This window comes from Trachymyrmex cornetzi, unplaced genomic scaffold (genome assembly GCF_001594075.2).
Source record: "Trachymyrmex cornetzi isolate Tcor2-1 unplaced genomic scaffold, Tcor1.1 scaffold78, whole genome shotgun sequence".
NCBI lineage: Eukaryota > Metazoa > Arthropoda > Insecta > Hymenoptera > Formicidae > Trachymyrmex > Trachymyrmex cornetzi.
In genome coordinates this window covers 490,447-508,125 of record NW_017300113.1, presented here as the reverse complement: position 1 = coordinate 508,125, position 17,679 = coordinate 490,447, and the positions used below count along the sequence as shown (strand labels likewise).

The 17,679-nt window shown below is 34.4% G+C and overlaps 2 protein-coding genes and 1 long non-coding RNA gene across 5 annotated transcripts in view; 1 reads left to right on the top strand and 2 right to left on the bottom strand.

Moving 5' to 3' along the window:
• mRpL53 (mitochondrial ribosomal protein L53) overlaps positions 1 to 3,905 on the bottom strand; it is a 5,172-nt gene extending 1,267 nt beyond the window's left edge. Inside the window, exons 1-3 of the mRNA XM_018518703.1 lie at positions 3,676 to 3,905; positions 965 to 1,077; positions 373 to 608 (exon numbers count right to left, since the gene is read on the bottom strand). Of these exons, the coding sequence (XP_018374205.1) occupies positions 394 to 608; positions 965 to 1,077; positions 3,676 to 3,824 (477 nt within the window). The 5' untranslated portion in view covers positions 3,825 to 3,905 and the 3' untranslated portion in view covers positions 373 to 393. The remainder of the gene's footprint in view (positions 1 to 372; positions 609 to 964; positions 1,078 to 3,675) is intronic.
• The window catches only part of AGO1 (protein argonaute-1), a 17,705-nt gene extending 3,779 nt beyond the window's left edge, over positions 1 to 13,926 (top strand). The window contains exons 2-13 of one of the 3 annotated variants that reach the window (XM_018518700.1): positions 1,316 to 1,432; positions 8,103 to 8,243; positions 8,333 to 8,613; positions 8,706 to 9,012; positions 9,094 to 9,316; positions 9,427 to 9,574; positions 9,658 to 9,921; positions 10,697 to 11,015; positions 11,292 to 11,643; positions 12,287 to 12,620; positions 12,751 to 12,950; positions 13,170 to 13,926. In XM_018518700.1, coding sequence (XP_018374202.1) covers positions 1,321 to 1,432; positions 8,103 to 8,243; positions 8,333 to 8,613; positions 8,706 to 9,012; positions 9,094 to 9,316; positions 9,427 to 9,574; positions 9,658 to 9,921; positions 10,697 to 11,015; positions 11,292 to 11,643; positions 12,287 to 12,620; positions 12,751 to 12,950; positions 13,170 to 13,278 — 2,790 coding nt within the window. In that variant the 5' untranslated portion in view covers positions 1,316 to 1,320 and the 3' untranslated portion in view covers positions 13,279 to 13,926. Of the gene's footprint in view, positions 1 to 1,315; positions 1,433 to 5,069; positions 5,180 to 5,780; positions 5,844 to 8,102; positions 8,244 to 8,332; positions 8,614 to 8,705; positions 9,013 to 9,093; positions 9,317 to 9,426; positions 9,575 to 9,657; positions 9,922 to 10,696; positions 11,016 to 11,291; positions 11,644 to 12,286; positions 12,621 to 12,750; positions 12,951 to 13,169 lie in introns of those variants that run through there. The other 2 variants (XM_018518701.1, XM_018518702.1) reach the window with 2 other exon arrangements.
• On the bottom strand, positions 5,338 to 7,389 carry LOC108768318 (uncharacterized). Its single transcript, XR_001940477.1, has 3 exons — positions 7,307 to 7,389; positions 5,629 to 5,745; positions 5,338 to 5,554 (listed from the first exon to the last, which is right to left on the bottom strand). It is a non-coding gene; the product is annotated as an uncharacterized LOC108768318 (long non-coding RNA).
• Positions 13,927 to 17,679: the final 3,753 nt, after the last annotated feature.

Sequence of the window (17,679 nt, the reverse complement as noted above, 5' to 3'; positions counted from 1 at the left end):
CCCCCGGTCCCTTTGGAGGTGGGGGGGCGCCACCCCCCGCAGAAAGTAGATTTTTTGAAAAATCGTTTCACGTGTTTCAGCGTTTTTTTTTAATGTTGGAAGTTGTCGAAATATTTGACCGTCCCGGTACATAATTGACACCCTGTATATATATACATGTATATATAAGCTTTCTTTTTACAACATTTAAAGCTGTACTAAATGTAATTCAGACAAACTATACGCTGCAGAAGATTAATTATGATGTTACAAAATAGGATGAAAATTATAGCCACGTATCGAAGACATATTATTTAGAGATATTTTGTTTGAGCAGACTTTAAAAAAAAACTTGTACATCGTGTAAACACAATTTGATACTTCATTTATTACCACAATAAGTCGCCGATGAAATTAGATTAAATGAAACACTCCTCTATGCTTGCTCCATAATTTTATTTTATGATGCGGCCGCTTTTTCTTCTTGCTCTTCTCTTCCTCGAGCAATTTTTTAGCCTCAAGCTCAGCCGGATCGGGCGGAATCAGGCTAGTGATGTGCTTGTTGTAAAGTTTTAAAATGTTTAGGCTTGTTAAAAGGGCCGTTTTTAATACCACTTTTTCACCCGACTCTGAAAAAATGAACAAGACAGATGTGATCTACTTGTTTGTATTTGCGCGAGATTACGGGAGAAAAGATATAAAAGAAAACGTTTAGACGAAATAATTGAGATGAACAAACATGGTTTTAACTCCGTCGATTTGTTAGCGCGGAATAGATCTTCGAGTACGGACGATTTCTTAAGGATTTATTGAATCAGAACGCAATTTAATCACCTTATGCATCTTTCTTTTCGTATTTCTTTTTTAATATTTTTCCGCATCGTACGATACGGACGCTCACATGAATGAATTGAACGATAGCGATATGCACTGAAACGTAAACAGTGACGCGAACAATTCCATACACTTTTGTTATTATACTTACGAAGACTGAACGTGATGGTTGGCTCGGAACGATCGCACACGATCTCTGTTTTCAATGAGCACTGCGGGTTCGTCGCACGAATTTTCGGAGCGCTAACGTAAAACAGAAAATCTCTGCAAATAAAAAGCATTATGCATGTTATTATCTCATGTGTTGATCTAAGAAATCTTAATCTGTACATTCTCTTTAAGGTCGTAGAAATTAAATTTTTCATCGCTTAATCTACGTTTTGTTTTCCGCCTTTTCTCTTCTTTTTCTTGCAGTCTTATCTTACAGCTTCGTAGTAAACGTAATTTGCTGGTTACTACTTCCTCATAATATTTCTCAATGTGTTTATCGTTCCTTTCACAGGCAAAATGGCACAAATGGAGCAGCAATTACCGCTTCCAATGCCAGATTTAAGTACCCTTCGTATAACTACAGCCGTCTCCATGCTCGGCAAAGCATATGGATGTGGCCAATGTAATGGTGAGTTACATTCGTTTTAAATAGGTTTTAATTTAAAGGAGAAACATTGTTATGAAACGGAAGGAAAGTCACTATTATCCGTATATTCATCTGTTAATACGTTTCTGATTGTGCACAAATGACAAGAGGAAAATAACAATAGATAGACCATATTTTTTCAATTTTCGCAAAAGTGTCTAAACCAATTAAAAGCTCCTCAAAAATTAAATTTCATGTTTCGTACATATATCTTTATATTTACGTATAATATACGCGTATATTTATGGATTGTGTGTCGTTAACGATTTGATAAAAACAAGACACACACATACACAAAACATTTAGAGTATACACGTGATTAAAATATACTAAATTGTGAATAGGATTCTATCTGATTCTATCTTCTTCCGAAGTCCGACGGAAATTATAGATCATTTAAAAAGCGAATTTATCTTGTGATCCAATACATGAAACGGGGCGGTAGGATGATTCACGTCGTTGCGCGAACGTGTCGGTATCGAACGCATCGAACGCCACGACTGTGTGCAAACATCAAAGTCGGTATTGCGGAATCATGATGGGGTAGGTAGGACGGAGAGGAGAGGGAGGAAGATTCTTGTTTTCTCCTATTCTTTATTACCTGTTAACGCTGATTATCCGAGCGACAATAGGGCACCTAGGAGAAGCTCGCGAATCTTTGGAACTGCTCTACCTCGACTAGCAACGCACACACGATCGAGACATGCTTCTATAAATAACAACGGGAGGGCTGCGCACATCGTCTGCTAACCTGGCGCCGAGGGGTGCGCGTGCGTGCGTCGATGACGTCGTCGAGTGCCAACCTGACTCGCGGGTTGGTGGTTAATCGTTACTGAAGAGGATTGGAAGAGCGGAAGGTGCGCGTATCATGTCGAGTCTGACGTCTAATAATTACGTTTACATAAAAATATATATGTTTATGTTAAAATAAAATGTAATTTTAATGTAAACGTAATTAATAAGAATGTGTTACATTGGTTGCACTCTGTAAAGCGCATATACGTATATTATTACAGTATACGGAGCATAAACGTCATGCTAAGAACGCGACTTTGCTGAACTATACTTTATGGAAATAATAATTTTGCTGAAAAATGTTCGCTAAATGCTGATATGAAAATATAGTTTTTTTTTACCATCAAAATAATTATGTAGAAAATTTAAGCATGATGAGCAATGCTACAAAAAATTTTGACATTTTAGCAACCAGCTGTCCTAAATAATAAATAGTTCTGAATAAAATTATTTTCAGATTTATTGAAAAACTTCTAGCTATATTGTTAGACTTTGGCAAAACCGTTCTTTTTACATTGATAGATGTGACGTTAGACTCACAAGATAACGTTGATAGTAGTGTACGCGAAAATATATTACGTTTATATAAGGACCTTTCGTTCTATCTAATCCTCTTTAATCGTTATTGGGATATCGAGGGTGATTTCAACCAATCTCGATCATCTCCGATTAACTTATCAAGCGATATCGTGTTATCATGAAGAGAATTATTGATTTTTTGTTTTGACACATAGGATAGTAATACTGGTGGTTAAATTAATCGGAATTCCGCCAAAATCGACCTAATAAATCTATTTCTATTAATGTATAATTCTGGTTTAGTTTTTATCCTTTTTTTCTAAGGATCAGTAAAAGGTGATAAGTAAATTAAATTGAGATTAAAATTAAATTATATTAATAGAAAAAAATGTATGTTGCCTCTCGGAGAAGACACGATTTCGCTTAAAACGGTACATTTATTAATTTTCCTCGCCATTTGAATAAAATATTACTTGGAAAGATACGATCCGTAATAAATCCTCTTATTTTCATCTTCGAAATTTCATGCATCTAATCGTATTTCGATATATTGCGTAAAAGAAAAAATAATGAAATAACAGCAGCGTTAAGTAGAATATTTATTTTAGAATAGTAGAAAGTTTTCTTCGTGCTGATGGGATTATACTTTTAGATTTAGAGGAACAGTCTTACTTCAGCTAAGTAAACTTCTAAAAGTTGCAAAATAAACATTCTGCTGAACGCAGCCAATATACGGAAAACTTTGATTCTATTTGCAAATTTCTCGACTTTTTGCAAAGAAATTATGCAAGCGTTTTCTCGGAAATTTAAAACAAGTAGATGCAATATCTCGCGCGCAGAACCTCGTTTCGATAATTCCCGCGCAATCGCGAGACGCGCGTGAGACGCGCGGCCAACTTCAGGGAACTAACCTCGCCTGCCTGGACTGACGATCGAACGGGTCGAAACGAACGTCGATCTTGTCAAGGGGTGCTAGATTGACGCGCTTAATCTGTTCTACGACCGCGCTCATCATAGATCCGCCGGAGCGTTTGATGGTCCCGGAAAAACGAATCGACATCTCGGAGTCTCGACGTGAGCACAATCACGTAAACGCGACGCATATACCGCTCGCGGCGTCACTGTCCGGAACTTGCCGCGCCAATGCTGCCACTATTGCGGCCGAGACCTTGCGGCTGCAGCAGGTTGGCAGCGGATCGATCTTGCACAACGCCCGCCGTGATCGACTAATGTTTTTTTTCTTTTTTTAAATTCTCATTCTATCAATTATTATTTGCAAATAAAAAATCTTGTTCTTTATTTATAAATAATAATGTGAAGGACTTTTTATTCATGTAATAGCGTTCTGTTATCAACATTGGGGGGTATTACATGATGAAATATATTATAATGATTGAATAAAAAAAATTCTAGTACTGATAATGCGACAAGAAATTGATAATTTATCCTGATATGTGCAATATGTGATGCAATATGTAAATTACTTTTTTTTATTAATCATTTATATCTAAAATCAATGAAATCAGCATGAAGATGCAAACTTTGTTTGCAATTATTAAAACTGTTATAATTAGTTTTTATGATTTTATTTTATTCTGTACTTACATCATTGCATTCAACAAAGTTTTTTTTATTGTTAAAGTGGTCAAACTTTAATTCTTTTCAAGCAGTATCTGTATTATTTTAATATTTATGAAATTAGTTAGTTTTATAATTTTATATCAACTAATTATAAAATTATAGTTAATCTATATTGAAAGAAACGCATTAATCAATAGTAGTTTAGTCGTAATTATTCCGTGCCTCTTTTCATGCATGCGTGCTAGATTACAAGATTACGACAGCGGTATCTTGTTAATAGTAAAGATGAGGAATGATAAGGAGAACAGTGACGCGTCGATTGAATCTTCCGGATTGGTGCTCATCGCTATTTTTATTCTCGTTAATCGAACAGGCATACTATAAAAAAGTCATAATATTGTAGCATCATCAACATCGGCAAGTGTTCGATTTTTTTTTCTAGAAAGAGATAACGCACGTGGAAAAACTTTCACGTGCATTACTAACGGAAGTTCTCCGATAAACGGATAGAAATTTTCGAGACTAATCGGAATAGTTCAAATGATTAGCAAGTACCGCGCGCAGCAATGTGCGAGCGAGCGAGGCGCCGCGGATTGTCGGCCGCGACCGTCGTTCGCTGTGCGCCGATTGGTCACGCTGCGGCCAATAGGCGCCGCGCTAGCGGACGCCATTGCGGAGGGACAGTCTCGTTTGGTGGTGTCGTTCGCAGTGTGTGTTGTGGGGAAGTGTGTGGTGTGGCCAGTGGGGTCTTGTGTTGAATTTTTTTACTTATTTATTAGTGGTTATCTGGTCTTTTACACTCGACGGCAGCGAGAATGTACCCCGCAGGACAACGTGAGTGGCATCACGCCGTCGTATCCCCGTTAGGATCCACGGAAATCCCCGTAAACACGCTTGAACCATCCCTGCGGATGTTCCTCGACGAGCGAGCTCCGCGGGCTCGTTCGCTCGCTCGCGATGCACGCACGCACGCTCGCCAGACTTGCCCACGGTCTTCAGAACATTCGCCTTGCTCCTCCTTGATTATTTCTCCGTCCCGGAGAACGTCGTGAAGGAAACGTTGCGACGCCCGTGCGTGAAGACACGCCGAATGACCTCGGATGAACCTCGTTCAACAGGCACGCGTGTCGTCACTCACCCGCGACACGACGGCCTCCACGCGTTAGCTAATTCTGGTCTCTAGCGTCTCTTTCTAGATTATGGTCTTATCTACCGTGCAAACAAAGAATTCAGCGTTTTTTTTTAGGTATTAGAGCGAACGGCGGTAGGGAAGACCTACTGACCTTTTGTGCTCTATTGAAAAATTGTCAATTCGCTGTCGCTGTTCCCTTGCTTGCATCTGCATCCGAAATCCACGTGGAAAATTTATCCTGAGTTGTGCGAGCCAGCTGTGTCACATGCTTTCAACATGAGTCACATTATTAGAAGACTGTTTCGAGTTAGAAGCATTATTGGAAACAATTTGTTAAGTGTCGAAGCATTAAGAGGATGAAGTATAGTATATATACTTCAAAAATTATAAAAATTATAATCAAGACTGTGACAGCATGTTACGTTTCGATAATAATGCATAATTGTTATAATTCTTTGATGACCTATATTGATTTATTCCAATCAAAAATAAACATTTATGTTTGTTTCTGCCACTATAGATTAACTTTAATTTTGATTTAACTTATTATTTATCTTTTTATAATCTTAAGCCGGTATTTATAATTTGTTCTTATTTTAAAATGTCTTAAGTAATGTATTAGAATGTCATAGGGATATATTAACATCTTAAAATATTACTTAAATATAAGAATCGACTATGAATACTAGCGCATTAAACTAGAAAAAGATGAAGAGTTAGTTGAATCGAGATATTAAAATTAAATTACATTGGTAGAAATGAACATTAAAGATTACTGTTTTTTTTTTTAATACGATCTATCTTTATAAGCACATTATTAGGATATTATTTAATTTGCCATACAATAAGTGGTACATAAAACCGTAATATAAGTCATCAGAGTCATCAGTTGATGAATGAAATATATTTTTCTATTAAATGGCTATAGAATAAAAAATTTCTTGACTTGAGGATTCACTCTCCGATAGCCAATCAATATATCTGAAAAATTATTATGCAATAAATGCAATATAACTTAAGAATACTATTTCATTTAGTGAGCTCTATAATGTATTTGAATGTGCCTTCCCTGTATGAAACTAATATATCAAAACTGTGGTTATAGAGGAAAAAAAGCAAACTTTTTAATTTTTTCTACTTATGATAGTAAAATATTAGTCAATCAGTGAATCATCGACAGAGAAAACAATATAATTCTTGCATCAGAATGTCATCTAGAAATTGGGACACCCTCCACTCCTCGATAACTCGCTTCAGAATATTGGATGTCATATTTTACCCATTTGATGACATAAGTCGACATAAGTATCACTTTATCTTTATTATTCTCCGAATGTGTAAAAAAAAGATAGAATGTTTGTGTTGACTTGTATCATTGAATGGAAAACATCATTTTACCATTTCACTGATTTTATTTGTCTTACGAAAAAATTTTAAACGTGCTTGGATTTCCACCCGGATGCTGCTACCCGGGTGTCATGTTATCCTTGATTAACATTCGGTAAATAACGGTAAAAGATGGAGTGATACTTGAGTAGCACTTGAGAATCTGAATACCGAATTGATTGGCCAGGATAGATTTCTGGAGATTCACTATTCTTCATTATAATTAAAAGATGTCATGCTACAAATGAAAGTGCTTTTAGCTTATACTTTATAGTGTCCTAGTTTCTACAATAAAAATTATTGAACGATTTTTTATTGATTACATAAATCCGCCACATGTAAAGCCAAGACAAATGCAAATTTTAAATATAGCATTTAAAAATAAAAAAAAATAGTACTAAAGTGTCATACGTGTACGTTAATATTATAATCAAAGACAATACCATTTTCTTTTGGTGCAACTGACATCGGTATTTAGCCCTATATTTCGTATATCTTTGACAGATGGTCAATATGAAGGTGCTGAATTTTGTTATTATCAAAGACATGAAGTTCGAGAAAATACTTTCACACCGATCGTCTTGCCATCCCTGAGCGCGCGAAATTTTAATCCCGTTATTTTTAAACCTATTTCAAAACTATTATAGCTTTGACTTTTTATATTAAATTTTTCGTTTTAAAATTAAAGTTATATATATATGTGCGTGTGTGTGTATATATGGACCTAATATTGAAAAACAATTTAATATTAATTATGTTGTATTTATTCTGCCGTGATATTGAAATAATAGCAAATTATATATATATATAAATAATATCTTTACGGTTATTCCAACATATTTATATTTAAGAATATAATATTGTTGAAATTATATCTTGTGTTAATTATCTTGTTAAATATATCAGAGATGTTTTGCTGCATTTTGTTATAATCACTGACGTAAAAAAAGAAATGGAAGATATTGTAATCTGTTAACTGACTTAAAATTTCTTCTTAAGCGTTAATACTCGCAACTCATTGAATAATTGGTTAATACAATACTTTATAAACAATAAACAAAATTGCATATAAAAATTGATTGCTATATATTCTGGTAATAATTAAAGGCACATAAATGTAGGAACATAAATAGAAATAAAAAATGAAAGTGCAATATGCAATATTTTTTCCAATTCAATAAATAAAATATATAAAACTGATACTTATTTTTAAAATTGATACTTATATTATTTTCTCAGCCCCCCCACCTGGACCCTCAACTAGTGGCGGTTCTGTTGGGACAGCAGGAGTAGCGGCGAGTAGTGTCGCGGCTCCTAGCAATATGGGGCTTGTTCCTGCACAGCAGGCACACACTCCTCCTCAACCTACAGAACTGCCAAGTATGTATATCTAATTCTAATTCTGATATTATAAATAAAAAAATTGATGAAAAGTTAGTTTTCTGCAATTAAATAATATTCTTTTACAGTGTTTACGTGCCCTCGAAGACCAAACATAGGACGAGAAGGTAGACCGATCGGTTTGAGAGCTAATCATTTTCAAATTAGTATGCCACGTGGCTATGTACATCACTATGACATTAGCATACAACCTGATAAATGTCCTCGGAAAGTTAATAGGGAAATTGTAGAAACGATGGTTCATGCATATACTAAAATATTTCAATCTCGTAAGCCTGTGTTTGATGGCAGAAATAACTTGTACACAAGGGACCCCTTGCCTATTGGGCATGATAAAGTAGAATTAGAGGTAAATTATTATCTTTTAAAGTCTAAAGTTACTATCTTTTAAAAGTTCAAACGTTCTATGATTTATAATTGAATTTATAATCGTTTTTGTAGGTCACACTGCCTGGTGAGGGAAAAGACAGAGTTTTCCGAGTGGTTATAAAGTGGTTGGCACAGGTTTCGCTATTTGCTTTAGAAGAGGCTTTAGAAGGGCGAACTAGACAAATTCCATATGACGCTGTTCTTGCTTTAGATGTTGTAATGAGGCATTTACCATCTATGACATACACTCCAGTAGGTAGATCGTTCTTTAGTACGCCAGAAGGATATTACCATCCATTAGGTGGAGGCAGGGAAGTATGGTTTGGATTTCATCAGTCGGTGAGACCGTCGCAATGGAAAATGATGTTAAATATCGACGGTGAGTGAAAGAAAGATTACTGATTTATTAGGTTGTAAGCTTTATTATAACTTTATTCAACTACTTTCATTTGTATTCTAGTCTCTGCCACTGCCTTTTACAAAGCGCAGCCAGTTATAGAATTTATGTGCGAAGTGTTAGATATTCGAGATATCAATGAACAGAGAAAACCGCTCACGGATTCTCAGAGAGTGAAATTTACCAAAGAAATCAAGGGTCTCAAGATTGAAATAACTCACTGCGGAGCTATGAAGCGAAAATATCGAGTGTGCAATGTTACACGTAAACCAGCTCAAATGCAATCGTAAGTATATTATAGTTAAATTAATATTACCAAATGTGAAATATAAAGAAATATGTCATTAATTATACACTATAGCTAACGTATTATAATATAATCTAATTTAATTACAGATTTCCATTGCAACTGGAAAATGGACAAACAGTTGAGTGTACAGTTGCCAAATACTTCTTAGATAAGTACAAAATGAAATTGCGCCACCCACATCTTCCTTGCTTGCAAGTCGGTCAAGAACATAAACACACATATTTGCCGCTAGAGGTACGCAACAATTTTTGATTTAGCTTACAGTGTATTATATTCTATTGAAGAATAAAATGTAATTTAATTTTACTTGATATTAGGTTTGCAATATTGTTGCCGGACAACGCTGCATTAAAAAGTTAACTGATATGCAGACCTCAACTATGATCAAAGCGACAGCGCGTTCCGCACCAGATCGTGAACGGGAAATTAATAATCTAGTTAGAAGGGCTGACTTTAACAATGATTCTTATGTACAAGAATTTGGATTGACTATATCGAACAGTATGATGGAAGTCAGGGGTCGTGTACTACCTCCGCCCAAACTGCAGTATGGAGGGCGCGTAAGTTCCCTCAGTGGACAGGTGAGAAACTTCCAACTAAATCAGTCAGGTCATCTAGTCGAATCACACATTTGCAGAGGCTAATAAGTTTTATTTTTAGCAGGCATAAATTTTTGTAGCGTCAAATGTTGGATTATTACATTTTCATAGTTCTTAGATCCTTTATATGTAATCTGCAAGCTGAAGCTTTTAGCTGAGAAAGATATAAAATACGTTTATGCAAGTTTTTATTCTTATTTTTTATTTATTTAATCTTTATTTTGTTTTGTGTATAATAGTATTCACGATACTTATATTTTGTAAATTAATTTATATTGCGATGATAATATTTTTAACATATGTATGTATTTAGTTACTAAGATTACATTTGATATATCTCTACACATGTAGCCAAAAGTTGTCAAATGAATGCATGGGTTCTAGACCAGGTTGATTTGATATCTGGGTTGTTAGTGTAACGAATATTCAAATTGTCATCGTGATAAATTGTAAATGATAAATGTAACGGGTATCGTTTTTGTTATATTTTAGACGTAGCTTACGGTTTACAAATGTACCTAATGTTACATTTGCAGTCCGGTATCACGTGCGAAAGTCTGATGCTATCAGTATTTGTTCCATGCTGACAGAACAATTCTATTTGTTTATTTTTGCTATATAATATAATTAAAATGTATTAAATAAAATTAATGAGACATGTTTGTGTATGGAAACACTGATACATCTACTGCAATATAATTTTATATTATTTAAACATATTATTTAAACACTCAATAATTTATATCTCTTTCTAAAGACAAAGCAGCAGGCGATGCCTAATCAAGGTGTATGGGATATGCGAGGCAAACAGTTCTTCACTGGAGTGGAGATAAGAGTGTGGGCGATCGCTTGTTTTGCACCTCAAAGAACAGTACGCGAAGATGCGTTACGTTCATTCACAACACAACTACAGAAAATTAGTAATGATGCTGGTATGCCCATCATTGGACAACCATGTTTTTGTAAATATGCTACTGGACCAGATCAAGTCGAACCCATGTTTCGATACTTGAAATCGACTTTCTCGCAGCTGCAACTAGTTTGTGTTGTATTACCAGGCAAAACTCCTGTATATGGTAATTGTATATGTTGTATAAATATATATATGTATGTCTATTTATATAAATATAGATTATAGATTAATGTTTATATCTACTAATGCAGTTTAATTTTAATCTTGGTTTAACTTTTTTTTTTTAGTTCTAAGCATTAGAAAAAAATAGAGTTAATTGAATTAAGATTAATCTACGTTAGTAGACATAAATTATCTACCTTTAATCTACAGATTTCTCTGAAATATTGTAATTTTTATAAATTGAGATAAATAATTTGTTCTTCTTTTTCTTGTTTAGCTGAAGTGAAAAGAGTAGGAGATACATTATTAGGCATGGCAACTCAGTGTGTACAAGCAAAAAACGTCAATAAGACATCGCCGCAGACATTATCCAATCTCTGTCTTAAAATAAATGTCAAATTAGGAGGCATCAATAGCATTCTAGTACCTAGTATAAGACCAAAAGTGTTTAACGAGCCGGTTATATTTCTTGGAGCTGATGTAACTCACCCACCGGCGGGAGATAACAAAAAACCCAGCATAGCTGCTGTAGTAGGCAGTATGGATGCTCATCCATCTCGATATGCAGCAACTGTTAGGGTTCAGCAGCATAGACAAGAGATTATCCAGGAATTGAGTTCGATGGTTAGGTGAGATATCTAAATTAATTTATGGAATTTTTTACAACAAACGTTTGAGAAGTCTTTTAACAGAAATTATAATTAATAATTTTATATAATAATTATTATTTATAATTTCTTAAACAAAATTAGCGACGAAATGGATAAACATTATATTTAAAAACTACTGAAGATGACCTAATAATAGTCGAAGCGTTTAGTACTTTTTGCTATGAATAAACAATATTAGATATCTGCAATAAAAACTAGCGTTGACTTATATGCTCTTTTCAATATCAGATTGATTTACTTTAGAAGCCATTACTTAGTTGTATAATTAGAATTATATATTTTAGATGTTGTATAATATATCTCTAAAATAAATATGAATTCTACGTAATAGTTAACTTAAAAAAAAATCTTGAATTTTTTAGACTTAAAGAGCGAAATGACCTTTAATACGTATATAATCTCTTTATTTATAGTAAAGTTATAATCTCTTAATTATAAAATGATGTGTTAAGTAAAAAAATTATATATTATATTATGAAAATTATATATATATATATTGTATTATATGCAAAATATTGTCACATTTCTTTTAATATTTTATAATTTGTTCTGATTATTTTTTATTCTGTCTTGCCCTAAATATTATCTTTTTTTCTTTAAGGGAATTGCTTATAATGTTTTACAAGAGCACCGGCGGATACAAGCCACATAGAATAATTCTGTATCGCGACGGCGTCTCCGAAGGCCAATTCCTCACCGTTTTGCAACACGAATTGACTGCCATTCGTGAAGCATGTCTCAAACTCGAGATCGATTACCGACCCGGTATAACATTTATCGTAGTGCAGAAGAGACATCACACGCGTCTGTTTTGCGCGGATAAAAAAGAACAAAGTGGTAAAAGTGGAAATATTCCAGCGGGTACGACTGTTGACGTATGCATAACTCATCCGACGGAATTCGACTTTTACCTCTGCAGTCATCAGGGTATTCAGGTATTTCAGTCAATTCAAGCCACTTTTTTCGCATGATTTGTGCAAAGTTCTGTAATAATAATAATATGAGAATGTACTTCCGTTGTACATTGTCATGTGTTCTAACTTCTAAGTATGTCTGTTATTTTAGGGTACATCAAGACCGTCACATTACCACGTTTTATGGGATGATAATCATTTTGAAAGTGACGAGTTACAGTGTCTCACGTACCAATTATGTCACACTTATGTCAGATGTACGAGATCCGTTAGTATACCAGCGCCTGCGTATTACGCTCATCTCGTAGCATTCCGGGCTAGATATCATCTGGTTGAGAAAGAGCATGATAGGTGAGTCAAGTTATCTTTTTCTTTATCATATCGTCGTGAAATGGCTAATTATTAGAGCCCGGATGTTCGGGCGCGATCCCGGGTCGCGCGCGGAGCACCACTGCGTGCTAGTGAGTCGAACGCTCGCTGAAATGAGCACTATCTCATTTATCCCGAACATCCGGGCCCTACTAATTATATACGCGGAAATCTTATCGCGTTTTAATTTTAACTTTACAGCGGAGAAGGATCTCATCAGTCGGGTTGTAGTGAGGACAGGACACCGGGTGCAATGGCGCGAGCAATCACAGTTCACGCCGACACGAAGCGAGTTATGTACTTCGCATAATTCTTACGTCGAATTGAACTGTCATCCAGGTCGGTGTTGTTATCTCTGTGAAGAAACTGTATATAATTGCGACTCCGTGACACAAGTGTGAGAAGTTTCATCAAACAGCCGGGATCGCGCAGCACGTTGCGTCACAAATTCTTTAACAATTAGGACAATTCAACTGATAAATTTTCTTACGTATCTTTTTCCTGTCTCTTTTCCTGTTTTTTTTCCTTTTCTTCATTCTTTCTTTTCTGTTTTCCACCTTCTCTGCTTTTTTCTTTATCGTAAGTTTGGTATGCGTGGCACTGTATGTTTTATTTACGGAAGAGCGAATTTTTGATTGATTTTATGAACTTGTAGAATAAGTTTTTATGAGAGGTGCTTTTAATGCAGTTTGTAAATCAGGTTAAGAATATTTTGCACGTTTGAGTGTAAAGTTGTCTGCAGTCGGAAATTGAAAATAGGAATGCACCGGATTGTAAAATTACTGAATACTGGATATCGGATGTCCGGTGTCATATTATTTTCGGATATCCGATATTTGGTCAGATATCTGGTAGGGTAATTATTCTACCAGATACCGGATATTTCCCCAGATATCTGGAACAAGGCTTCCAAAAGAAAGCAAGGGAAAAATAATGTTAAAAAATAATTTTTTCTTCATTTTCCTAATTATATATATATATATATATATATATATATATATATATATATTACCGGATATTAATCCGGCTATCCGACCGGATAATAAAAAAAGTAATATCATATAATACCGGGTATCGGATATTTTCCGGATATCCGGTGCATCCCTAGTTGAAAAGTAAGCTAAACGAATTCTTACTTTGTAAAAATTATGCTTAGTAAGATTAATGTGGGATAAATGGGGAATTTCGAATCCTCAAATTAACTAACAAACTAGATATGAGTTTTTGTTGTATTACTGAGATACAATAGCACTTTTCGACTCAATGAAATTTGTGTAGCATATTACGCTTATTTTTTTAGGGAACGAATTTTCCCTAGCATTTGTGTAAAAAAGAAAAGATGGGAAGAAACAAATTGCCTGGAAAAAACACTATCATATAAATTGCTATTTACGAGACTGTTATCTTGTTGCATGTATGTATAGCTTTCATTTTGCGAGGAGTGAAACTCCATTCTGTAAATTCTGTAAATTTTAGCCATCTAATTGTGCTGAATAATCATGCTGAAGTGGCATAAAAAGTGAATCGATTAATACTGATTGTAATATCTTTAGAAATCGGTCGCTGAATCATGTCGTGTCATATCTGTTGAATTACAACATCAAAAGATAATGTCCACCATAAATAATGCTATCTTTTATATAACATACTTTTAACCATTCTGAAAATTTCATGAAATCATTTTGAAGTAATCCTAAAGTATTCTTGAAAACCCCGATGGAACAACTCGTGTGTACACTTTGGCTGAGCAGCATAGTAGATAAGAACGAACTTCAGTACATAAACCAACTTTCAGTACATAAAGACAGCTGTATGTAGTAGAGATAGTCGAGGAGTGTTATGTAGAGCACATGCGTTATCTATATGACTTCCATACATGATTTAATAATGGCTAGTGTCCATTTGAGAGAAATGTCCAAATCATATGTTTTGACTAATCAATATGACGTATCATAGAAAAATACTAAAGACTACTTATTCTTATATTATTACTTTTCAATTCTGAGAGTTACTGTCAGATAGACACTAAGCTTTAGGATCCAAATTTAGCGTAATTAAATTAATTATCGTTATTTTACTGTTGCTAATCGTTAGGATGTACATTTTATTCGTCTCACTTTAATTTCGCATTAGACCGTTATCGTCTGCACGTTGCACAGCTCATAATTTATGCTGACTATAATTATGCTTACTACTAATTAATGAATCCATAAACTAGGATACAACATTGACCTATAAAGCAACTTTATCTGTGTTAAATGCTCTCCCTTTAAACCGTGGTGACCCTGGTGGTCGGAAGTCTATAAGAAAAAAAAAAGATCTGTGTTAAATACGTCACACGAAAATGCCGGGGATGAAAGTAATGGATGCCCGTGTCTGGTGTCCGAGATAAGCCGGGATGTTATCTACTCACAATTAAATAAAAGATGGCTATGAACAAGTCGAATTCATGTGGCGTTAGATACAGGATAATGTCTCATTAGAGCATGCAAAGATTTACGAGATAAATCGAACATGTCTATATAATACGAAATTATTCGAACGTCGATATCATATAAACGAAATTATCCAAACGTCAAAGCTTATTCGATTATAGCATTAATTATGCTTTAGTAGTGAAGTAACGTGTAAAATTAGTTGTAGGAGTATTATAAGAGTAAGATTTTTTTATTAGTTTTAAAGAAGTAATTGTTTTTGCTTGATAATGCCAAACTTTAGAAGTTTTGTATTTTTACTGTAATAATCGCGACTCTTGTGCAAATTTATCGTCGTTTGTTGGCACAATAATTCTAGTAGTATTAAGCAAGCCTTGAAAGCAAGATAAATTCCATACTCCAAGCCTTGTGGTGAAAGCAACATAATGTCCTACTTCAGCCTTTGGATGCGTAATGGACGTATAATCGATAATAGCCTTATCGATAATAGCCCTAAAAAGCCACACTTTAATCTATAATCCAGCCTGTATGTGGATAGGATCGTATATTAATAGAATACTTATTCTATTAATATATGAATAGAAATCGTATATATTAATATAGACATATAATTATGTATCAATTGTCGCGTTCAATTATTGTGTATTATTAGAATCATTAATATATCAAGATCTCTTCTTTCCTATAATTATGTGAGAATTGAATTCTCACTTAAGCTCGTGTAAGAATTGAATTCCTACGTTACAATCAGTCATGATCCACATTTGTAAATCAGTATTAATAATACAACAATACTTGGAGAGAGAATATGTTTGGAAAATTGTTTTTTTTTCCGAACCATTGATGGGGGCAAAAAAGCGGAAGTGCTATTTTTGACTATTAATGATTCTAATGTTAGGTTTACAAAGAACACAATGTTAACATTATATCGGAAAGTATGGAAAGAAAGGACCCTTTAATCTAATTAGTAATATTTATTCTAGGTGTTAAAGTAAAGGACGGATAATTAAAGATTTTCTTTTCGGCGCACTCAAATGCGAGCATCAGCGCCGTATAGATCTATAGTAATGGGTTTTTATTATCTAAAAAATCTGTTTGGAGGTCATAGGCATAGTTGGGAGAGCATAGTCAGGAGAACTGATTAGCCGGGTAAAGCAACTTACATACATCTCGTATAGAAATAAGGAGAAAAGTGAAACATAAAAAAAAGTGAAACATAAAAAAAATCAATCGCGTTGTTGAAAATGTATCTTACGCGAATAAAACGCCAATATGAAACGTAATATATTTATGGTTTGTCATCTTACGTAACTGTAATTAAGTGATATGACAGGAATAGACAAATATGCAAGAATAGACAGGAATAGACAGATTATAAGGCAATTTATGGAGAAATTAGATTTTAAGACAAATCATGAATGCAAGTTAATATTATCGATAATATTATTCCAGTGAGTACCAAAACGAGACTGGATCTGTTGCAAGATTTAATTGTCTCGAAGTTTCAGTCGAGTGCGTTAATAACTGTAGGACAAACCTGCATTTCAGCGTTCAAAGTAACACGTCCATCAGCTTATATTCGGCGTTCCATTTAACTCTTAGCAAGTATTTATATCCGTTTATCATTAATTGATTGATGTATTGCTTCGTCTGCGAAGAACGAAAAGGAAATGTATCGCAACAAAAGCGCGGGTATACTGGACGTTATTAACGCACTCTTTTTTTTTTCTATAACATTCTTCATGTATGTATGTATCTCTGTATTTTTTGTCTCTTCGCGTTTTTGCGCGAGCGAGAACGCTCGATATTTTCTTGCACCTGAACAAAAAACAGGACTAGAAGACTAGTCCCTTTCATTTGTAAATATATTACAGTAATTTATTCTGTAGATGATCTCCTTTTCTCGGCAATGTAAATGACATAACATTTTATAGTAAGATGCGAGATTAATGAAATAAGGACATGTTATTGCGCAAGGTGTTTCATAATTTTTTCTCTTAAAAACAAATCAATGAATATAAGAGTGATCTTTTTTAACGGATATTGTATTAGGAGGCCAATATTTTATAGCTCAATGTTTTCAATTGCTCTGCCAAACATAAGAAAGATTTATTATTCATTTACGCTTTTGTAGCTTGGTTTTCCCTACAGGATTATAGCTTTCAAGATTCATAAAACTCCGTAAGCCTTAGCCTTTGGTCAAGGAAAAGCCAACTTCAGATTTGCCAGAGAATTCGTTATTTGTAACGGTTATAATATTTGAATTCTTTGTGCAT